We start from the raw sequence: 25630 nt of genomic DNA, 5'->3' as shown, positions 1-25630 counted from the left end.
TATATATTAATAGTATGGTAAATCATTTTGAGGTGTCATTGTTTTGGGCTTCAGAGAGGACAGCAATGAATATATTATGAAGAGTATTGGCAAAGATTTGGAAACTTTCTATCTTTAATTAATTAATACTATTTTTAAATTTCTTTTCCTTTAGTAGATCAGCAGGATGTTCTAACGTGTTTCTTTCATTTTAGTTTTTTCCCCTTCAGTCTATGGAGGGGTTTATCATACAGAGTGTATTTTAAGAAATTAACCCTTGGTAATTATAAGAAAATGTTTTAGCTTTAACATCTGTACCAGATGTGATATATTTAATTATCTTTGTTTTTTAAAAGTCTTCGTAACTTTCATTATTCTTCTGTATGCTGCATCTTTTATTGAGAATTTTAGACAATTGATAAGGATTATTCAGTGGCATATGGTCTGAGTCTGACGTGCTTTGAAAAGAGTACAGAGTTTTCTGATAATGAGGATTCTGTGAAAATGGGAAAACCAGCACAACAGATATGCTTTGAAAAAGTATGGGTTTTTAGCATCTTGAAACAATATATTACACTCAAAGGGACAGAATTGGGCTGTACAATCTGTTAGCTCATTCTTGTCCAATCTGGTCTCCTCCTTTCTTTTGGAGCCAGCATTGTCATCAACTCACTGAATTATATTCTGACTGGAATGTATTTCAGGCACAGAGTAATGTATCTACTTAAATGGAATCCTATATTTCTACGAAAGCTTTTTGAGTATAATAAATTTAAAATATAAAAAAATTCTATTAAGTTAAAGTAATTGGTTCAACAGTTTACATATGTGCCTCCTCCCATCACCCTAAAAAAAAAAAAAGTCACTCTTTAGAGGAATACAGATCTGTTTTTCTTTTATTTATAATATTGAATAATTTTTTTGGCTTAGCTATCAGGTAGTCAGTCAGACATATTTCAAAGACTGTTGGAAAGATACCTATACATTACAACAAATGTTGGTTGAATAGAAATGAACTGTGGAATTAAAACTTCCTCTATCAGTGTTTTATTATCATGATTGTTCTTATTAAAATTCTATAGCAGCCTTTCTTAACAAGAATTAAGCCTTAATGTCTTAAGATATCCATTGCGTTTAGTAAGTGAACTTTTCTCCTAACCACCTAGAGTGGTACTATCTGTCTTTGGAAAAACTAAAAAGAATGTACTTCAAATATTTTTTGTGAGATTTAATTCTCTCATGGAACCAGGGTTGAGACAGTCTACTCTGTAGTATTCAAGATCACCGAGTCTTTTAATTTGAAATATACTGGATGGTGTAAATGAATTGAGTGCTACATTACAGCTATATTATTTTATGTAAAGGACTAAATGTGATAATCTTTGTAAAGTGTTAAGTACAATGCCTGACACATAATAAGTACTCAACAAATAATATGTATTACCATGTTTTAAGCTTTCATTATCCTAAGTTTCTCAAAAATTTTGCTTGTACTATATCATGATCAAAATGAAACATTTTAAGTATATAATTTAAGGTTTATAGAATGTAATCAGCAATTTATATTTTCAAATTTAAGCAGGCTGTCCTGGTAGTATCTTATGCTTAATGACTGAGTTAACATTACTATAAATTTTGCTTTTTTATGATGTTCAAATAACTCAGAATTCATCCATAGTAACTATGTAATAAACAAAGTTGTTTTTTGTAATTGTCCTCATGAGGATTTTAGGTCTTTGCCAGTTCAGATAGGCAAATAGTTCTTTTTAATCCATTGATTTATGTGAAAGTGGGGGCAGGGGGTATGAGAAAAAGGCTTCCCTTATGTGAAAGGACAGGATATTAATGCCTCACCAAACCTCCTGCCATAGGATTCTTTAGTTTTCCTATAGTAAATGGTACATTTTAGAGGGTATGATTGGCATTGCCATGGAACACTATCAATTATATAAGTTATGAAATTATATTGTTATTAAGTTATGAAACTGAAAAAAATAATCCTGAATTAATTGTCACAACAAGAATATCAATGAATTAATTCTTGATAGTGTAAATTGAAGATATTTATGCAGTGAACTATTGAACAAAAAAATGGATAATAGGCTGTCACTTGAGAATGGCTAACATATAATTTATGAGACAAGACAAGCACCTTTCTTTATAACGTACATTTGTAGTCAGCTTACTTATCCTTTGCTAATTTTAAAGGTAAAGTGGATTTATGTTAATACATTTCCATATCCTTGCTCAACAGTTTATAAAATGAGTATTCAGGAATATTAGGTGACTATATTGTGATTGTGAAACAGAATGTACTGTTTATATATTGCATTCAGTTCAGGGAAAGTTGATAGATAACATGATGAGTATATGATTAAAATATTACTTTGCTTCTCTGCGGTGCTTTTTATACATTAAGAACTACTATAAAACCAAATTTCGGGGCGCCTGGGTGGCACAGCGGTTAAGCGTCTGCCTTCGGCTCAGGGCATGATCCCGGCATTATGGGATCGAGCCCCACATCAGGCTCCTCCGCTATGAGCCTGCTTCTTCCTCTCCCACTCCCCCTGCTTGTTCCCTCTCTCACTGACTGTCTCTATCTCTGTCAAATAAATAAATAAATAAAATCTTTAAAAAAAAAAAAAACAAATTTCATCTTCCTATTTTTTGAGTTGTAAAAACAACTTATTCCCACATAAAAATTTTTGGAAAATTTTTCTGACCATTGAAAATAAGATGAGTAAAATGAAAGCAATTGGAGTGCTTCAGATATGAATATATTGTCTTATGCATTTTTGCTAAACTGCAGCAGCCAGCTAAACTTTTGTGAGATTTTTGTGAGCTGCTCATTAATTTCTTCACAACCAGAAGAGTGAATGCATTGCAAGTATATTTGTGTATAATTAGAGGTGCTTAACAGTAGAAGGAAATAAAAGAAATGAGGTCTGAAGACAGTGTCAGTTATTTATACTACCTCAGTCTTTAGACATATAAAAATTATACATGTACCCATTTCCGGGTTTATCCTCCACTGTTGTTCACGGTTGGAATGTGGTAGGGAAGCTATAGATGTAACTAAAATATGTCATTCTTTTAACTGCTCATATATTCTCAAACCACTTGATCTCTATATTACTCCCCCCACGGAGTTGTCCAAAAGGAAGATCCCCACACTACATCTTGTATCATCCTCTGCTTTAAAGACCAGTAGGGGTCTATCATTAAACAGAAAGAGATTGAGCTTTCTATTTAGTTCCTTACAGGGAGTAAGTTTTATAAGAAAGTAAGATCTGTTTCTGTTGCCATAAAACCTGTGTCGCATTGAGTATTTTCCATGTAGAATGGAAAGTGATAGAATATTCAGAGATAATATAAAACTTTCAGAAACTCTTTAGACATGTGAAAACTTAGTGAGTTAAACCGAGGCTGGAAATGAAATTACTTTACTACATATGTAGCGTAGTAATAGCTCCAATAGATAAAGAGCCGTTACAAACCAGTAACACAAAAAAGCTACCATATCCACTTAAAAAATTAAAAGATAATTTACCAAAAAAAAGCTACTAATATGAAAAGTATTTAACTGCACTGTTGATCAAAGAAATGAGAAGTAAACAAAAGTATACCAGCTTGATTTTTTAAATAAAGAAACTGAGACTCAGAGAAGTTATATGATTTGCCCTGGGTCATTAAGTTCAGTTGAGAAAGCCTAAATTTGAATGATTCCTGACTGTTCGGTGAGATTATGACTGATTTTCTTGCATTAATTTTTTGTCCTTATTTTCTAAATTTTTAGCACTGAGGCAAAAAGATGGAAGATTTTTCTATTACAAGAGATGAACAAGACACTGAAACATTTTAGGCAATATTATGTCCTTTTTAATAGTTGTTACTCATTTAAGGAGTTATTGCATTTATACACAGCTTTTTTTCCCTTGATGCATGAGAATAAAATGGATAACATTAAACTTTAACTCATTTAGGATATACATTCTCACTAGCTAGATATTCTTTTCAATTTAACTTTAATCATAACTGTAGATGAGGCCTTTATTTTTGTTTATGTAGTACAAGAATAAAAAACAAAATTAGTCAAATATAATCTTAGAATGAAAATTTCAAAGCTAATAAACCTGCATCCTGTCATTGTGCTTTTATTTGCAGATGGAGAACATCATTGGAACGCTAAGAGATTCCAACCTGAAGCTGACACTTGCTTTTGGAATAGGAATGCATCATGCTGGACTACACGAGAGGGACCGAAAAACAGTAGAGGAGCTGTTTGTAAACTGTAAAGTTCAGGTATTTTATTTTTCATAAACAGAAACTTAAATGTAACTTAAAAGTTATATTTTAGTTAAATATATTTTATCTTCTAGGTTCTGATTGCTACAAGTACATTAGCCTGGGGTGTAAACTTTCCAGCTCACTTAGTAATTATTAAGGGAACAGAATATTATGATGGAAAAACAAGACGTTATGTGGATTTTCCCATTACAGGTAATATTTTTTAAAATTTACAGATATATTAAGCTTCTATTTTAGCCTTAATAATCTGAATTTGCATGAATTGAATTGAAGTGAGCTGATCACATATGAACATACAATGAGCAAATTGTAAATTTTTGTTTCCAGTCCAAATACTGTTCAAAGTATTGAGCCGTTTTATTTACTTTTACACATCTAATTTGTTAATAAATATCAAAAGCATAACTAATGGTTTCAAATTCACAAATAGATAAAAAGTACTGATTGGTAGTTACTAGTGACTTAATAAATTATAGTTAAACATTATACTGTTTAATTTTAAATCTGTTTTACTAGAAATACTTCCATGGCACTTCTAGAACCTAAGGGTTTGTGTCCATGAACATTCTATTAGCATATTTTAAAACTTGATAAAAGCATTGTTAGCGAGTTCTGAAGAGGGAAATATACTGCGTGTATTTCCACTCAAGGATTACATGTAAAACTATATTATTTCTAAATCATTTTTTTACCTCAGAGATTCTTGCAGTATAAAAGAAGGAACATTTATACCATAAGTAGGAGGAAGGTGAGACCTAAATGGACTCATGGGGTCCATTCCTGGGGAAAAATAATCAAAGTAATCTGCTAAAGAGATTTACCCATATATATATATGTCTTACTTTTTCTTGTTCAATTAAAATAATAATAACTTTTTTTAAAGATTTCATTTATTTTATTTATTTGAGAGAGAGAGCACACAGGAGCAGGGGGTGAGCGGGGGGAAACGGAGAGAATCTCAAGCAGACTCCATGCTGAGGGGGGAGCCCCACGTGGGCCTCAGTCCCACCACCCTAAGACAATGACCTGAACCAAAACCAAGAGTCAGATGCTTAACAAACTGAGCCACCCAGGGACCCCAGTAATAACTCTTAAACAGCATTCTTAAGCATTTAACTAAAGGAAACATCATTCTTACTTTTACAAATAGTAAGAGAGACCATTTTTGGGGATTCAATCTCCTGTCATAATGAATTGATTAATTATTAGGGAACTCAACCGTAGGCATCAGAGATAATATGCACACTCTTAAAATACTCTGTATTCTTTGTTATTTTGTTGTGTTGTCAAAACATGCTATAATCACTAAATATACCTTGTGCTATCTGCCGTGTGGCGGAATACCTCTTGTTCTCTTTTTTATAGATGTACTCCAGATGATGGGGCGTGCTGGGAGGCCTCAATTTGATGACCAAGGCAAAGCTGTAATTCTGGTTCATGATATAAAGAAAGACTTTTACAAAAAATTTCTTTATGAACCTTTCCCAGTAGAGTCAAGGTAAATCTTGCTGTAAATTAATTTAAATAGATTCATGTCATAGCAAGTTAATATTTATCTCATGATATTTTATTAGATAAAAGTCAGTAGAAGCTCTAATTCAAAAGAATTATTTGAAATGAAACTGAATTATCACTATTAGAATTCAATTATAATTACATTTTAAAAAACCTTTTAAAAGAATCAGTGTACTGCAGTGTCGAATCACATGAACTCTGGAGCCAGACAACCCGGGTTCATATCTGAGCTCCTCTACTTACTTTCTTGATCTTCAGCAAGTTATTCTATTCCTCCATGCCTTAGTGCACTTATCTGTAAAATGGAGATAGTAGCAACACTAGCCATCTGATAGGTTACATACTAATGTATAGTGCTTATAACAGTGTCTATCACATAGTAAGCATTTATTAAAGTTTTAGTTTGATGTATGTTTTTATAATCTAGTTAATAAAGAAATATCCAGAATAAAGGGACTTGTAATGAATAATTTAGACTACTGCGTTATTTCAGAATTATCACATACTTTGTGGCCCAGTAACTATCCCTTTGACAAAGGCTTCCCTCATTTTCTCAGTGGAAAATAGCTTTTCTCCCTCAGAGTTATATACTTTTTATTTATAACATTTATCACTTGCTATCTTTTGTTGTCTTTTTCAATATACTGTGTTCTAACTGCAAAAGATAACATGTTTCTAAGTGATAGTGTAAATAGTCATTGGAGTTTTTATTCTAAGTGCTAATGTTCAGGTTTTTTTAATTTATTTTCTTTTCTTTTTTTTTTTTTTTAATTTTTTTTTTAAATTTATTTGACAGAGATAGAGACAGCCAGCGAGAGAGGGAACACAAGCAGGGGGAGTGGGAGAGGAAGAAGCAGGCTCNTTATATATATATGTAATAAGATATATGTATGTTTTAAAAGAAAGCCTGGATAATGATCTAAATATCCATCTCAAAAATTTGAAAAAAATTAACAAATTGAACTCAAAAGAAAGGAGAAGATAAGAAAGCTAAGAGCAAGAATCAAAGAATTGAAATCAAATATACATTAGAAAAACATCAACAAAGTCAAAAGTTCTTTGAAAAGAATGAAATCGATAAACCTTTAAGTCTTATCAAAAAAAGGGAGAGAGAAAGAATGAACAAAATAATATTAGGAACGAAAAGATCACAGGCATTAAAAAGATATGAAAAACATTATGTAAATAATTTTAAAATTTAGATCAAATGGCAAAATTCATTAAAAAAACTTATTAAACTGATATAAAAAGAAATAGAAATCTAAATGGTCTCTTATTTATCAAAACAGTTGAATCTGAAATTTAAAATCTTTCCACAAAGAAATCTGATTCAGATGCTTTACTACTTCATAACATTAAGGATGAAATAACATCAGTCTTAAATGAACTTTTCCTAATAGTAGAGAAGACAAGACTATTTACCAACTCACTTATAAGATCAGAGTAGCATTGATACCAAAACCTGATAAGAAATTTACCAAAAAGGAACATTCGCAAACTTGTAATTCTCATGAATATAAATATAGAAATCCTAAACAATATTAGTAAATCAAATTATGTGTAATTTATTTTGTAAATGTGAAGTTGATTAATTATTTGAAAATAAATTACTATAATTTACTACATTAGGAAAAAATGAGAAAATCATATTATTTCATAGATTAAAAAAAAGCATTTGAAAAAATTGCACACCCATTCATAGTAAAAACTCTTAGCAAACAGGAATATCAGGAATATAAGGAAATGTCCTTAATCTGATAAAGAGTACATCTACTGCAAACATCATAGTTAATAATGAAATACTGAAAGTTTCCCGTTTGAGATAGGGAATGATACAGGAATATTGTTCTCCCCACTTCCAGTAAGCATTGTTCTAGAAGCCCAAGCCACTGCAATAAGGTAAAGAACAGAAATAAGAGTCAGAATATCCTTTTGAACAAGGATAATAACTAAACAGCACAAAAGGAAGGCTTCTGGGGAAACTGGTGATACTTGATCTTAGTATTGATTACACAGTATGTTCACATTGTGAAAATTACTTGAGTTGTACGTGTATGATTTTTGTAATTTTCTGCATGTATATTTCAGTAGCTAACTAAAAAATTTAATTTTGTACCTTAATATGACTATTATTAATACTTACTTATCATGGAGTATTCCGTAGTTTATATATTAACTCCTCTATTAATGGGCCTTTCAAGAGTTCCCTATGTTTTTCTTACATACAATATCACAGTGAAGTAATTTGCTTCTCTACCCTCGTCTGTAAATATTTCTCTGGCAGGTGACAGTGAAAAGTGAAATTGCTGGGTCATAGTGATCGTTCAAATAGATATTGCCAAGTTGCTCTCCCAGTTGAGTATACAGATTTATACTCTGCTACTGGTGAATTGAGAGTAAAATAGAAACTTGTGTTGTTGTTGTTGTTGTTGTTTCAATCATTCAATTTATTACCGTTTTCTCATGTTCTTAAAACATCCTTTGCAAAAAAAACTATCTTTAATACCTGCATATTGTCCCATGTATACATAATTTATTTAGCCTTTTCTTGGACACTGCTTCTCTTTTTTTTTGCATTTTACATAAGAAACTAAAATGAACATTATGTTATGCTAGTCTTTGAACACATCTGATCATCTTTAAATACTCTACAACACCTAGCACAATTATGTTTCATATGACTAGGAACTTAACATTCACTGAATAAATGAAAGGAATATATATCTTTACTCTCTTATAACTGTCATCCCTTTCTTGCCAACTCTCCTTTCATCAGCCTCAGTATTATTCGATACTTACTCTAATACCCCATAGGTATACTCTTCCCTACTCTCTAAGTTACACCTTCTGTTGCCCACTCTTACCTTTCTCCTTTGGCTCTCATCTTCTCCTGAAAGTTACTAGCCCCATTCCATCAGCCTGCTATGTGAGATAAAGTGTGTTTCATTTAGTGTTCATGTATGTTTACCATGTGTTGTTCACTATATAGCTTATTGGGAGTGCTGTCTGACCATTTAAACGCAGAGATTGCTGGTGGTACAATTACATCTAAGCAAGATGCAATGGATTATATCACTTGGACCTACTTTTTCCGACGTCTTATCATGAACCCCAGGTAAGTGCAGGGCAACTATGTTTCGTTTTGTTTTGCACTGAAAGAAATTATGTTTGAAAGTAATAATCCCAATAAATAAAATCTTTTTTAAAAAAAGTAATAATTCCTAAATTTCAGTACCTAACAAAAAAGTCAGAACTTTGGGCATTCTAGGCCTATGAATTTTCCCAAGAAATCACGTGATATCTCTGATATCACAACATATCATGATATATTTGAAAATGAATAATGGTATGCATTTATTACGTAGCTTATTTTAGTTAACTTAGGATATCCTTGAGGAGTTGGCTCTGTAGTAAGGGAGACAGGACACCTGAATTCATTAAGAAATGTGCTAAACTAGATGGTAGTTACTACCTTATGTACAGTTGGAATTCAGAGAAGAGTGAGGCTTATGCAGTTGTAGAGGGAGGAGTTTGTGAGGCATCTGTAATGGTTAATAAGAACCCTGCAGGAGGAAAAAAATAAGAATCTTTTCCTTTCAGGCAGTATAGGTAGATCTTCACTGAGCACTATTTGTCAAATGTTATGTAGATTTTGAGGGTAAAAATCAGTGTACATTATCCCCTATCTTCAATGGCTGATCTTTTAATGGGGAAAAAGACATATAAATGATTACATTGTAAATCATAAGTGCTCTAATAGCACTGTATTAAGCCTATGAGAGTAAAATCTTCACAGAGAGGTGATACTTCAACCAATTTTGAATCTGGAACAGGAGTAGAAAAGGTAAGAGGCACATAGGCCCTTGTGGCTTGAAAGGGCGTTTGTAGAGTGCCAAGAAGTTTGATGTAGCCAGAGTTTAAGAGTATGGATATCAAAAGATTGTCTTGACCAGAAAGTGGGCCAAGCACCAGAGAGTAAATGTCCTGTATGTCATGCTAAGGAGTTTACATCTGATCCTATTGGCATTGGTGAGTTTTTAAACATGATTTAATATCCCCAAATTAGGTTTGGTTTGGTTTTAGTCCTTATGACACTATGATGCAATGGTAGGGAATGAGCTGGAATGGGGAGACATTTAAAGCAGGAAGACCAGTTAGGAAGCTGTTTAATAGGAAAGGTGAATAAGACCTCAACAGTTGCAGAAGGAATGGAAGGAGGGGCCAGAGATGGGGACATTCCTGATATATTAGGAAATATCAAGGCATTGTAAGGTCTTGAACAGAGAGATCATGATGAAAATGTTATTACCAAATCTTACCTGTTGGTACCTTAAGAAATTTGTCTCTTGTTTCAGCCAACATTTCTACTCACATAGATCGGAGTTTGAAAATATGGTGACAGTTTTCTGTTTCCTCAGCTCTTAGGGCCTCTGGATTAGATACAAGATATCATTTGGGAACATGACTACAGAATTAGTGAGGTAGCCATCCAGCACTGCAACTTTACCATAGCAAATAAATCACAGGATTAGAATTGTGGAAAGTATACTGGGATAGACATTACATGTACTCTGGTCCTACCTTCTTGTTTGATACTGAAGAAAGGGAGGTTGGAAACTTGAAGTGACTTGCTCTGGATCCCAGAACTACTTTGACATAAACCCAGGACTTAACACCATAAGTTTTCTGTATCAACTCTTTTTTTAGAGGAACGAGTGGCTTGGTGTATAACTGTAGATGTATTTCTTTTTCTTATGTCATAAAAGGTAGAGGCGATTAATATTGTGGAAAGAGATTTGAACATGGAATCAGAACACTAATTCCTGTTTTAGCACTGCCCTTTACTGTTTGACCTTGAGTCACTTCACCTCTCAGCTTCCCTTTCTTCGTCTGGAAAGTGAGTCATAGCCTACCTCCCTCACAGGATCATGTTGAGAATCAAATACATGCATTAAAGTCTTTCTAAGTTTTGTCTTCATTATGAAGATCATAATTAATGTTGATTAGTGAACATTCCAGTTGCTTTCCTGGTCCATACCATCCTAAAGAATCTTAGAGACTAAGAACGTAATCATTTGTCAGTTCTCTGATTAGTAAACAAGGGAATAATTCTCTGAGTTCTTTAAACTGGTTCAAATTGAGTTCAAATTTAAATTGAGTTCATTAGCGAATTAGAGTTCTTTACCGAATCCACAGATACACTGAACTTTGTGTATGCATCTACTTTTCTTAAACTTAAAAAAACACAAATTTAACTTTCAATTAGAAGCAATTTGCGACTTTAAAAAAATTGCAATAGCAGTACAGACACTGTATAGCCTGCACCCGGCTACCTCAAATGTTAACATCTTCCATGACTGTAACACAATTATCCAAACCAGGAAATTAACATTTATGTCATACTATTAACTAATCTATAAACTTTAGTCAGATTTTTTTCAGTTGTCCCACTCATGTCCTTTTCTGTCCAGGATCCAATTTGGTGTCCTGCGTTGCATTTAGTTCTGTCTCCTTAATTCACGCTAATGTATGATGTTTCTTCAGTATTTGTCTACCATAACCTTGACGTGTTAGAAGAATACTGGCCAGTTATTTTGTAGAATGTCCATTTGTTTAGGTCCTACCAAGAGGGAACCGGAACAGACATCACTCCCTGTTGTTCTGGTTGCAAACTACCTTCTATTTAATATTAATGTGGTGGGGAAAATCCACATGCAACTATAATAAACAGTATTAATTAAAGACAGAACAAGAAGTTTGGGGGAGGTTGGCACAGTGGACAAAGATGAAATCTTGAAGAGATGTACTTGGTTTATAACTTAAAGAAATTATTCTGAGCCCGGGGACTTCTTGGGTGTTGAAAGTTTAGGGTATCTTCTGCTCATATGATTGTAGTGCATGTAAATAGTGAGTCTTCTGTAGTTCACATTGCCTCACCTACTTTTACCTGAGTGCTGTCTTTGCTAGGGGAAGATTCTAGCACTGGGAGTCAAAGGATACATTAGCTTAGGGTACTTGGTTGTTGTGGCAGCTGCTTTTCTTGCCCTCTTGCTGCCCCAAATAAAAGCTAGGTATCCCCTACTACCACCACCAACACCACCAAAGGAGACATTAACCCATACCGCCCCTAGGTAAGAGTATATTCCTCACACCGTTGTGCTTTCACTGTCACTCCTTGCCTGCCTGCAGTGCTCTCTCCAGCCCTTAGAGCCATCCAAGTTCTAACAGTCTTAAAAGTCCAGTCATATATTGATAAATGCATGTAAATTAATTTTCAGAAGGTGGTGGCCTATACACTCTTGACTGTCCTCATGAAGTTGCTAGTTCCTTTAGAGTAATCACCTGAACATATTTTGAGATACCTAGCTAGGTTAAGACTAAGACTGTCATTATTATCCTGAAGTAGAAACCTGTGCCCCAGCTGTTGCCATGTGAATTAATCAGTCCAGAATAGGTACAGCAATAAATTTTTTTGAAGGGCCATGATGACATTTTTCACGGAAAGAGAACAAGCAATCCTAAAATTTGTATGGAACCACAAAAGACCTCAAATAGCCACAGCAAACCTAAGAAAGAAGAACAAAGCTGGAGGCATCACATTTCCTGATTTCAAATCATATTACAAAGGTATAATTAAAACAGTATGGTTTTAGCATAAAAACAGACACATAGATCAATGGAATAGAACAGAGCCCAATAATAAGCCTACACGTATATGGTCAATTAATTTACTCAAAGGAGCCAAGAATATATGATGAAGTATAGTCTCTTTAATAAGTAATATTGGGAAAGCTGGATATTCACATGCAAAAGAATAAGACTGGACCCATGTATTTCACCATGCACAAAAATCAACTCAAAATGGATTAAAGACTTGAAGGTAAAACTTGAAACCATAAAACTGCTAGAAGACATAGAAGGTAATGTCCTTGACATTGGTCTTAGTGATGACTTTCTAGATTCTACACCAAAGCAAAGGCAGAAAAAGCAAAAATAAACAAGTAGGACTATGTCAAACTAAAATGCTTCTGTGCAGTAAAGGAAACTAGCAAAATGAAATGGCATCCTACCAAATGGGAGAAAATATTTGTAAATCGTATATCTGATTAGAGGTTAATATCCAAAATATATAAAGAATTCATACAACTGAATAGAAAATAACAATCTGATTAAAAAAATGGGCTAAGGATCTGAATAGACATTTTTCTAAAGAAGACATACAGGTTGTCAGTAGGTGCATGAAAAGGTGTTTAACGTCACTAATCACCAGGGAAATGCAAATCAAAACCATAAGATATCATCACACACCTGTTAGAATGGCTGTTATCAAAGAGACAAGAAATAAATGTTTGTGAGTATGTGAAGAAAAGGGAACCCTTTTGCACTGTTGGTGAGAATTAAAATTGGGGCAGCCACTGTGGAAAACAGTACGGGTGTTCTGGGTGGCTCCGATGATTAAGCGTCTGCCTTTGGCTCAGGTCATGATCCCAGGGTTCTGGGATCAAACTCCATGTCAGGCTCCCTGCTTAGCAAGGAGATTGCTTCTCTCTCTCCCTCTGCTGCTCCCCCTGCTTGTGCTCTCTCACTCTCTGTGTCAAGTAAATAAAGTCTTAAAAAAAAAAAAAAAGAAAAGAAATCACTATCTCAAAAAGATATCTGCACTCCCTTGTTCATTGCAGTATTATTTACAATAGCAAACACCTAGAAACAACCCAAGTGTTCATCAGTGGATGAAGAGATAAGGACATGATACACACGCACGTGCGCACACACACACACACACACTGAAATATTATTCACCAAAAAAAAAAAAAAAAGGAAACCCTGCCATTCGCAACAATATAAATGGACCTGGAGATCATTATGCTAAGTTAAATAAGTCAAGCAGAGAAAGACAAATACTGTATGTTGTCACTTGTATGTGGACTCTACCAACAACAGCAAAAAAACTCACAGAGAATAGATCATGGGTAGCGTGGGCAAATGAGTGAAGGAGGACAAAAGGTACAAACTTCAGTTATAAGATAAATAATCCTGGGAATCTGATGTACAGAATGATGATTGTAGTTAATACTGTATATTTGAAAGTTGATGAGAGAGTAGATCTTAAAAGTTCTCATCACGAGAAAAAAGTTTATAGCTATGTAAGGGGATTGTTGTTAGCTAGACAAATTGTGGTAATCATTTCACAATATAAACATCAAATCATTATATTGTATAACTAAAACTAATACATTGTTACATGTCAATTATGTCTCAATTAGGGGGGAAAAGCTATGATCACCAACTGTATTAGGTTCTGTTGAAAGGTATAATAGCAACATAAATAATCTCTAGTCTGAAAAAACATAGCATTGCCTCAAAACGGTGAGGTAGAAGCATTTAAAAAATTAAATCTATATTCCTTAATTCAGTAAGCATTAAGTGCCTACTATGTGTCAGGTACTATTCTAGGCATTTTGAAGATGTAATAGTAAATAAAAAACTTTCTGCTTTCATGGTACTCTTGTTCTTTTAACAGAGACAATGAGTTTAAAAGTTACACTGATACAGATCCAAACTCCAATGAGTTATCACCTCACACCCATCAGAGTGGCTAAAATTAACAACACAGAAACAACAGGTGCTGGTGAGGATGTAGAGAAAGGGGAACCCTTTTACACTGTTGGTGGGAATGCAAACTGGTACAGCCACTCTGGAAAACAGTATGGAGGTTCCTCAAAAAGTTAAAATTGAACTAAACCACAAATTGAGCAATTGCACTGCAACATTACAACATATTTACCCAAAGGATACATAAATACTGTTTTGAAGGGATACACGTACCCAATGTTTATAGCAGCATTATCAACAATAACCAGATTATGGAAAGAAGCCAAATGTCCATCGACTGATGAATAGCTAAAGAAGTGGTGTGTGCAAACACACACACACAGAGAGAGAGAGAGAGAGAGAGGACTATTACTCAGCCATCAAAAAGAATGAAATTTTGCCATTTGCAATGACATGGATGGAGCTAGAGTGTATTATGGTAAACAAAATAAGAGAAAAATACTGTACGATTTCACTCATATTTGGAATTTTAGAAATAAAACAGATGAACATAGGGGGAAAAAGAAAAAAGGGACAAACTGTGTAACAGACTCTTAACCATAGAGAACAAACCGAGGGTTACTGAACGAGAGGTGGGTGGGGGGATGATTTAAATGGGTAAAGGGTATTAAGGAGGGCACTTGTTGCAATGAGCATTAGGTGTTGTATATAAATGATGACTCACTAAATTCTGTTACTGAAACTAATATTACACTGTATGTTAACTAACTGGAATTTAAATAAAAAGTTGAAAAAGAAAAAAAAAAGTTATGTTAGAAGGTTATGAGTGCTTTGAAAAAAAGAACACAGTGCTGAAGACAAGGAGGCCAAGTGGGAGGAGTAGGGGGATTATAGTATTAATTAGACAGAGTGGGCCTAATTAAAGGTGCTAAAGAGGGAAATGGGGAGATGTTGGTCAAAAGTTACAAATTTCCAGTTATAAGATAAATACTGTAATCTATAGCATGGTGACAATAGTTAATAATACTGTATTGTTTTTTTAAAAAGGTGCTAAGTTTTGAATAAAGGCTTAAGAGGGGATGAAAAGTTTGACCACATGACTATCTAGGGACAATATTTCAGAGCAAGAAAACAGGAGAGGTTCTAAGGCATGCATGTCTGGTGTATTCAAGCCAGGAGGAGTTGTAGTTCATGCAGAATGAATGAGGTGTAGACAGAGACAGTAACCAATGAGGTTAGGGACCTGGGGGTTTGGTGGTAGTATCAGTCATGTGAGACCCAAGAGATGGTGGGAAGGACTTTGACTTTCATTATCAGTGGTATAAGAACCACTGTGGGGGGCGCCTGGGTGGCTCAGTTGTTAAGCGTCTGCCTTTGGCTCAGGGCGTGATCCTGGTGATCCTGGCATTCTGGGATTGAGTCCCACATCAGGCTCCTCTGCTGGGAGCCTGCTTCTTCCTCTCCCACTCCCCCTGCTTGTGTTCCCTCTCTTGCTGGCTGTCTCTCTCTCTGTCAAATAAATAAATAAAATCTTTAAAAAAAAAAAAAAAAAGAACCACTGTGGGGTTCTTTTGGAATAAAGGACTGACAGGATCTATTAGTAGCTTAAGTCTGGTCAATTATAATCATAAATGCTAAAAATAATTTAAACTTATTTGTTGAAAGAAATTCTTAGATTCAATTATTTTAAATCCAGCTAGACATGATTTGTAAGAAACATCAAGTTAAAGTGATACAGAGAAGTTGAAAGTTAAGGATTGAAAGAAGACATAAAGGACAATAACAGAGAAAGGAACAGTTGCAAAATTAAAATCAGAGAAAATGAAATTCAAGGCAAAGAAAAGAAAGACTATAAAGGACAATGAAGAATGGTTCATACTGATAGCAAGGACAATCACTAAATAGTTATAGTAGTTTACAAATTTTTAGGTAACTAAAAACATAGCATCGAAATACAGAAAGCAAAAACTGATAGAAATTTAAGATGTTAACTAAATTACAATCATGTTAAGAGGCTTGAGCACATGTCTCTTGAAAATCAGCATGCCAAAGAGATAAAGGTACTTTGTAAAATAGAGAATTTGAATAACATATCTTTGAATATGTATATGTATCTTTATATTTCTTCCCCCCAGCCCAAAAGAATAAGCCTACTTGCATACACTCATCAAAATTGATTTATAAAAATGTACCATGTACTAGACCACAAAGAACAGCTCGGTGTATTTCAAAATATAAAGATCGTAAGGCTACATTCCCAGTGCATAATGCAATAATACCAGAAATAAACAAGAAAAAGGATGGCAAAGGCAATCTACCTGCTTGGGATTTAACTATTCTTATTCTAGTGGAAGGCGAAATTTTATTTTAAAGGTATAGACTAGAGCTATAAAAAATAACAAAAAGTAATATATAACAAAGTCAGTGAATTTCAGTCAAAGCGCAATTGCAAGGAGTATTCATATCTTTAGAGCATCTACAAGAGAGCATGAATGCTTGAAAACAAAATAAGCATTCATCTCTAGGAACTAGAGGAAATAGCAAAATATGAGAAAGGAATTTATAAAAGTAAAAATTGAAATTAATAATGTGAGAAACAAAAACATACACTAATATTATTTATTATCTACTATACTCGAGTTGTTGTTTTGAGAACCTAACTCATTTAGTATTATCATGGTCCCCATTTTTATAGATGAAGGAACTGAAGCACAGGGAGATTGAGCAACTTGCCCATAATCACACAGCCCCTGAGTAGCAGAGGCAGCCCTGGATTTCAGGCACTCTGGCTCCAGGGGCCACAGTCTTCATCCCCAGGCTTATTATCGGGTCCAGAACCCACATATCCACATTCCCTCTCCACTTCTCCTTCCAGTGCTATGCTGGAAAATGTGTTCTTTATGGAAATCATACCATACAAATTTTGTTCATTTGATGCAAAAAAAAAATGTCAGTTTTAATATCTATACCTTTACATCTGGATAAAAATGAGAACATGTGCCTAAATCAATTTTAATGATTTATGTATTTTATTTAAAATAGTCTGCTATAGTGAAGCTCTACAATTTTCTTTCTGATTGGCCCTTGATTGTATTTTCTGATCTTCTTCTTATTATTGTCTGTGTTAAAATCACCTGTTCCATAATCTGGAAGTAAAGAAAGGCACAAGAGTTCAGGAAATTGGTAAATTCTTCCTATTTATTTTTAAATTTATTAGAAGTTTTAAGGAAGCCAAGATCATTGTCTCAAATGAAGGGCTTATATCGTGTGTAGTTTTAATTTATCCTTAATACTCCCTATTATTCAGTGTCATAAATTGAGATTTGACTTTTGGTTGGGTGGAATAGGCATATATACATGCATGTATGTGTTACAAGGAGAAAGTGAGGTTTATTGAAAATAGCAAAGACAAAGACCACTTTCAGAATAAGTCATACATAGATATTAAATACGACCCAATTCTCCAGCCCCCTTCATTTAATCATACTACTTTAAAGTACCCCCAGCACACCACCACCAAAGTAGAACTTACGTTGACAAAGATTCTGCCACTGTTCCTGGATTGTTCTCTACGTGTCTGTCTATGTTCTCGTGTGTGTGTGATCCGTATATATATGCAAATATATGCACGTGCGTATAATGATATATATTTATATGCATAAATATATAGACACACATTACATTAGTGTGTTCAAATGTATATAAACACATGTACTGGTGCATCATGAAATATAATATATTCCAAATTGAGTTCTGGATTCAATTTGAATGTTCAGTTTTACTCTCTGTTTTCCCCTGAGAAAGCTTTTAAACATTTCTGAGACAAAAAATGTTGTGGTAGTTTCAGCTGTCCCTGCAACCACTTTCATTATTTGTGTCATTATTACTGCTGCATAATCTAAACATAAAAAAAACATGGTGCTGTAACAAATGACTTCCCAGTCCTGACAGTTATAGCTGCAGCATTTCAAGACTGATGAAAAATTTCCCAGCAAGATCTCTGGTCAGGTTTACAATAAGAAAAAGGAAATGGCTGCCACTATTCACATTAAATCCAGACTGTTTGGTGTAACTTTATCTATGTTTTCGATTACAATAAAATCTCTTTCATTCCCAACCAGCAAAATTTCATCCTTATTAACAGTTGCCAAAAGATAACTTGAGGTTTCATGTGTGGTATTCCTGTTTGTCCTTTGATGAGATCTTTTAAAGATCATTTTTTAAAGTTGTTTTACCTTTTGGATTGTTTAAATTTAACGAACTTTGTAAATTTTTATGAGAGGGAGAGGTTTGTTATGACTTTTTCCCAATGGACTGCTAATAGAAGTTAGCTTGTCTAGCCCATGTGCTAGATGCTGTCAGTATCAAACTGCCTTTGACTTTCACACCTCCCAGGGGACTAGTAATTGTTGTGTTCAAACAGCCTGTAATTGTGATCCCGCTGGCTTTCTCAGTACGCTTCTGGCTATTAGAATCATTAAACAACTCAGCACCTGTTAACAGCATTGTAAATATTCAACCCTGCTTGTGTGCAGGTTGAGTCCAATATAGAGAAATCTTACAGAGCTCAGCCTCATAAATTAGAGCTTCTGACAAGTCAATTATTGTGAAACTGGGTTTCTCTGTGAAATAAATGAAATAGCGTGCTGACAAAAAGGTAGGCTGTCTGTTTATGGCAGAGAGAAGATAATGACTTGATGATCCAATGCAGGGAGCATGAAACTACATTGTATCCTTTATCTGTAATTAAACAGTTGTATAATATTTCTGTTTTAATAACCAGTAAATTGTAAATTTTGGACTGTGGAGAGTGCAACATGAAAACAGACCTTTTTACTTAGCTGTTGCTTGCTTTTTCAAGTTAGTAAAGTGATTATTGAAATTAATGATACATAATCTTTTAAGCTAAATGCTTATAATTATTTAAGCTAGAAATTACCCAGTGACTGAAAAGTTCACACAGTAGAAGCAAAGGCCATATAATGCTGATGAGATCATGTAAATATAAACTCCATTGTTTATTCACAGAAAAGTGTCCAAATATCTCTCCAAATTTTATGTAACCTAGACAATAATTTCATTTACCTTTAGTTTACTTTACAGTGTCTTATAGGTTATGTTTCTAATTAAGATGTAGCAAATCTTACTTTTATAAGGATTTGAAAATGTTGTAAGTAAACTGAGGTCAAATATTAGCAAAGAATAATAGTATAAATCAGTGAAGTTACATCACAACAATTATGTGTTTTAGTATTTGTGTTGGGTTATAGAAGACAAGTTTTTTTAATAATTGAGATTTTCCTATTATATTCTTGAATGTATTATTTTACCTAGCATTTTCTATTTTTAAAAGTTATCACTTTCTATAAATAAATAAAAGTATCATTAACATATGCCAGAAGAAAACAATTTTAGGATTTTTTTTAATTACCCCAAATTCCGTAAGGATAAAAGCATTGATACTGAGTAAATTGAATGTCAATTCAATTACTTAAATTGAATTTTTGCATTTCTTCTCTTAGGCAAGTCAAGTGTGAGAGTGTTGGTGAGCGCATTAGAAAAGAACAACCATATTAAGAGGAAATATCTGGAAGTTTTTTAAGTTATTCTGAAATGTGTTAATTTTTAGCAAGTTAGAGTATGTATAATGTAGTCATCAAATAATTTGTTGTAATCTCAGAGGTATAATTTTAATTGTAGTTTTTTCATTTTTTCCAACTTTAAATGTTAAAGAAATGTTTACCCTGACTATACTTTATCTGAATAAAAGTTACAAACTAGTCCTAAAAACTTCCCAATAAACTTGGACAAACATTAGATAGAAAGAGTATTAGCCCATCAGAATATACCTTGTAAATACATAAAGCAGTGGCTAAAATACTTTAAAAATTTATGATTTTTAAAGGAAAGTTTTTATCATAGATGGTTTTAAATATTATTTATAAGTATACTAAATTTGCTAAAGTAAAAAATGATAAAATTGTCATTCAGTTGTATTTATAGAGTAAGGGCTTATGGTAATCATTAGGAAAAAAGTCCGTGAGATTTTTTGTTTTCGAATGGGCTAGTAAATTTTTAGACAAAAATGGTATTTTTAATGTTTTCTTTTTCATGGTAATATTATTTTCATAATAGCTTCCTTCTGTTATTTTAATTGTTTAATTATTTGATTCTTGTTCTAGAAATTGTACTACTTATTCAGTTCCTGGGCATATTCTCACTGGGTTTTTTTTTTTTAATTTAGAAATAATTTTATCAACTATATATAAATCCAGACAGCTGAAAATAGTGTTGGAAAATTTATAGATTTAGCAAATCAAAAGAATGTGAAATACAAACACTTCTGTTGTAGAAAGTTTAGCTGATAAATTCCATTTCTTAGAAAAAACTGAAAGACAACAAGTATTACTAATAATTTAGAATGGCTTTAGAGAGCTCTCTGATGGGGCATTGAATGTCCAGAATTTTTATTTTCACCTTCCACAGCAGAATACACTATTCTAACTAATACTTCTTTTAGTCATTTTTCAGGATAAAGGAAATATTTTCTAATGGTTTCTAATGCTGGTTTTTCACTTTATATGCCTGGTTAGATAAAAGTTTGTACATTTTGTTTAAATTAACAACAGCGCTGGTTTCAATACTTATTTTTTTCGTTGATAAATATTGCTTTATTTTGGTCTGTGACAAGAACTTTTCTAGGAAAGGCAATAATTTCTCTGCAGATTAAGATTGAAAGTAACTATTTCTCTTTTGTGAAAATTAAAATCTTCAGCATATAATTATGATTTACAGTTATTTTCCCAAGTAAATAGTCTCTTCTTTTTTTTTTTTCAATATTTTAAAAATGTGCTCTTTATACTTTGGTTTTGGTTTTGGTGTACCAAGCATTGTGTGCACTTATGCAAAAACAGCCATGCTAAAATTTTAGAATACAGACGAGTCCCTAATACTTACTCAGTGGAGTCTCTCATATCGGTATATCTAGCCATTTGTGCAAACTTCTCTTTCTATTGAAAGTATATCATGCCATCATTTAAGCCCTGCTTCATGTATTTTTAAGTAAATTTTTACAGTATACTGACCCCAGATCTTTCCCTTTGAAGAAAGAAAAAAAATCACCATACTTGGCTGGTTATGGTTTCCTTTAGGCCTCTCCCATTTGAGATTGTTAACACTTTCTTCCCAGACTATGAATACCTCCTTTCTAGTCCTGTGCAGAAGTATAACCCTTGTGCTGGGGTTTAATGATGAGTCTGTTCCTCCTGTTACTGGATTTGGATGGAGATAGGACATATAATTCTTTATGCTGACCAAGATACAGGATTCACCTCCAGGAATTAGAGATCTGGGGTTACATGGGGGCATTCTGTCACCCTGTGAATCGGTTCCCAGGCACAGATTCCTAGCGATCTTAGATATTTGACAAGAAACTTTTGGACTTAGAGGGAAGAGCATTCAGGTGAATTGCATGTCCCTCAGCCTTTTACTCGGAAAATATACAGAGCTGAACCTATGTGTTTTTTGTATATAGAAGCTTAGTTCAAATACTTTATTGTTAGCTTGGTGATGTCTCTTCCAATATTGAGGGTGGCATGTAGTTATTAAGCATTTGGAGAACAATAAATGACAAAATCTCCTAAAAGAATTCATCTGCTACCCAAATCTATAGTTCTTTGAGCTTTATAAAGTTATTGAGGATGGGTTTTTATATGTAAAAGGGAATTACATATTTATATTTATATATAATATTCTTCTGTTTCTAAATCTAGTGTATAAGTTTAATTTGCTGTAGATGTACAAAGTGAAGTAATGCCAGTTTTAACACTAGAAAGTTAGTATCTTTCTAATGTAATGCTGAATTTTATCTGCTTATCTTACATATTTTAACATATTATCATTGTTCATTGGTGTCCACAAATCTTAGTATGGGAATTTTGATTTGTACAATGAAAGTGGCAGTTGGCAGTTGTTTTACTTCTTTGATTTGCCATAAGTGTAGTTCTTTGAAATTCTGAAAAAAAATAGAATGATAAAAAATTGAAATGCTAATTTTAGTAGAAACTATCTTGAAACAAATAATGACCTTGCTTCTTTTCTAGCTACTACAATTTGAGTGATGTGAGCCATGATTCTGTGAACAAATTTCTGTCCAGTCTGGTTGAGAAGTCTCTGGTTGAATTGGAACATTCCTACTGTATTGAAATTGGAGAGGTATGACTCAGTCATATACATTCTAAGGGAAAAGATTGCCCAGCTTTTTAACAGTAGGGCTTTTGTTCTAACGATAATACCAAAAATTTTAACAAAATTGTTGCAATAGCAACCTGCAGTAAGAACTACCAATTTTATGAATGCGTGTGCTTCTATTGTACTTTTTATCTTCTCATCTTTCTTTTTGAAATAGGATAATCGGAGCATTGAACCTCTGACATATGGCCGAATTGCTTCTTACTACTATTTGAAGCACCAAACAGTTAAAATGTTCAAGGAGCGCTTGAAACCTGAATGTGGTACTGAAGAATTGCTTTCCATTTTGAGCGTGAGTTTCATGACATTATTGCATTGCTTTTTAATATAAAGAGATTATATCTTATATATTTCATACCTTCTCTTTTACTTTGGGTCTTAAATTGCTGCCAGCCAGTGACTCTAGAAATTTGGCAGAAACTGTTTATAAAGCCTTTCCGCTGTCAAACAAGATCACTACAGAGCAACATATTTGGACCAAGTTTCCCATATAATTTACTATCCAAACTTGGGTACTTCTGAGAATGGATGGGTCACTGTTAATATGTAAGTCAGGATAATAGGTATAAACTGGGCTATCCTCAGCAGCCAGATTATCACCCTGTCTTTCAATATAATAACTTTACAAAGTTACTGAGGATGGGTTTTTATATATAAAAATGAATTATATATTTGTATATAATATGCTTGCTTTTGAAATTGAAAACTTTCTTACTGCTTCTTTTAAGTCACTCTTGCTGAATCTGTGATGTTCCTGAAGTTTCTTTACATAAAGACACACAATTAAGATCTTTTAGAATCAACTAATGCCAAAAAAACTGTTCAACTCCCTCCTCTTTCCCCCTTCCAAAATAAAAATATAACCAGATTTATTTCATGGTTAAAAACAAAACAAAACAACAACCAAAAAAAAAAAAACAACTAAACTGTGTTTAGCTTTGTTTTTTGACCAAGAAGATAAGAACTAAATTTTATACTGAAGTTAAAATTACTATTAGGAGTATTTTCTCCAGTTTCCTTTCAGCGTATTCTGTCTTTGTTGAGTTTAAATATAATTTCCCACAAAACTTTGTTAGCACATTAGTCAAGATAAATGTTATAAATGAATACAATATGTTATATTACCTCTCAGGTAATTGATAATATTTTAAAGATGTAAGAACCATTGGACTGTATAATGTCTTTAAGGTCCTCTTATACATTCACTGATTCTGAGGTAGTTCACTTATTAGCTTTTTTCTTACCTCTTTTGCTTATCATTCTCAATTGGCTTCAATATCCCTTTCACAGTTTCCAATTTTTCAGTGTTTTTCCTTTGAGAAGCTAGTGTGTAGATTTTGTGTGCAATATAGGGCCAAGTACATTGTAGTGAGTCAGAAAATAATTTATTAATGAATTGATGGATGGATGGATCCTGTATTCATCAGTTTTCTGTTATATGCTCTGTAGAAAAGAATAGAGAATTAAAGTATATGAGGCAGCTATCAAAAAATTTTTTATAAAATTAAAAATTCATTTCTGAAGTAAGAATATAAAGAATAAAAATTGTTTTTAGATCCCTAGAATGAGGTTTTTATTATTTCCTAGTTGGAAAGTCATAAAAACAGGATTTATCTGGGTAGAAGACAGTAAAATCATGGTTAGTTAATTTGGGCAAGTATTTTAAACTAGTATCTGTTAGATTTAAGAATATAATTTTCCTTTCATATTTACCTACCTTGATATATTTATCTAATCTAATATTTAAAAGTATATGTCTACCTTGGAAACACACGTAATAAGAGCTAACACCTTTGAACACTTTTCATCTGTTAAGTACTATTCTAGGAACTTTACATCAATAAATTCATTTAATCCTAACAATAACCATTCGTTTTATATTGATAACATCCCATTATTATTCCCATTTTACAGGTTAACTAACCTCTCTAAAGTTGCACAGCAAGTGAGTACTTTGCAGTCTAGTAGCCCAAGTATGGGTTCTTAACTACTGTCCTGTGCTGTCTCTCATGTCACACACAGACACACACACAGACACACACACACACAGACACACACACATACACACTGAAGTGGAAGATATTGAGGTAGGAAATACGTGTTAAGACTGGATGCACATTTTGGATACTAGCCCTTTATCAGAAATGTCATTTGCAATCTTCCATTCCATAGGTTGACTTTAGTTTTGTTGATTGTTTCCTTTGCTGTGCAGAGTTGTTGTTGTTTTTTCCTTTTTTTTTTTCTTTCTTTCTTTTTTTTCTTTCTTTCTTTTTTTTCTTTTTTTTTTTTTTTTGTGCAGAAATTTTTTATCTTGATGAAGTCCCAGTAGTTCATTTTTGCTTTTGTTTCCCTTGCCTCTGGAAATGTGTCTAGTAAGAAGTTGCTTTGGCTAATGTCAGAGAGGTTGCTGCCTGTGTTCTCCTCTAGAATTTTGATGGTTTCTTGTGTCACATTTAGGACTTTCATCCATTTTTAATTTACTTTTGTGTATGGTGTAAAAAAAATGATCCAGTTTCATTCTTCGGCATGTGGCTGTCTAGTTTTCCCAACACCATTTGTTGACAAGACTATCTTTTTTCCATTGGATATTCTTTTCCTGCTTTGTCTAAGATTAGTTGATCGTAGAGTTATGAGCCCATTTCTAGATTTTCTATTCTGTTCCATTGATCTCTGTTCCATTGATCTATGTGTCTGTTTTTGTGCCAGTACCATACTGTGTTGATTATTACAGCTTTGTAATACAGCTTGAAGTCTGGGATTGTGATGCCTACTGCTTTGGTTTTTTCTTTCAAGATTAGCTTTGGCTATAGCTTTGGCTATTCTGGGTCTTTTGTGGTTCCACACAAATTTTAGGATTGTTTGTTTTAGTTGTGTGGAAAATGCTGGTGCTGTTTTGGTAGAGGTTGCATTAAATATGTAGATTGCTTTGGGTAGTATAAACATTTTAGCAATATTTGTCCTTCCAATCCATGAAGGAAAAAAAAAAGACTGGATGCAAATGGTTTGTAAAGGTTTATGAAAACCA

The 25630-nt window shown here is 33.3% G+C and overlaps 1 protein-coding gene across 3 annotated transcripts in view; it reads left to right on the top strand.

Moving 5' to 3' along the window:
* Window positions 1-25630, top strand: part of ASCC3 (activating signal cointegrator 1 complex subunit 3) — a 320199-nt gene that overhangs the window by 220846 nt on the left and 73723 nt on the right. For all 3 annotated transcript variants that reach the window (XM_011228387.3, XM_002921969.4, XM_034670897.1), the window contains exons 31-36: window positions 4144-4281; window positions 4359-4479; window positions 5653-5785; window positions 8792-8917; window positions 22458-22569; window positions 22763-22897. In XM_011228387.3, the coding sequence (XP_011226689.1) occupies window positions 4144-4281; window positions 4359-4479; window positions 5653-5785; window positions 8792-8917; window positions 22458-22569; window positions 22763-22897 (765 nt within the window). The remainder of the gene's footprint in view (window positions 1-4143; window positions 4282-4358; window positions 4480-5652; window positions 5786-8791; window positions 8918-22457; window positions 22570-22762; window positions 22898-25630) is intronic.

This window comes from Ailuropoda melanoleuca, chromosome 10, assembly GCF_002007445.2.
Source record: "Ailuropoda melanoleuca isolate Jingjing chromosome 10, ASM200744v2, whole genome shotgun sequence".
In the NCBI taxonomy this organism is placed as follows: Eukaryota; Metazoa; Chordata; class Mammalia; order Carnivora; family Ursidae; genus Ailuropoda; species Ailuropoda melanoleuca.
Note: the sequence above shows the minus strand (reverse complement) of the source record. Positions and strands in the feature narration are given on the sequence as shown.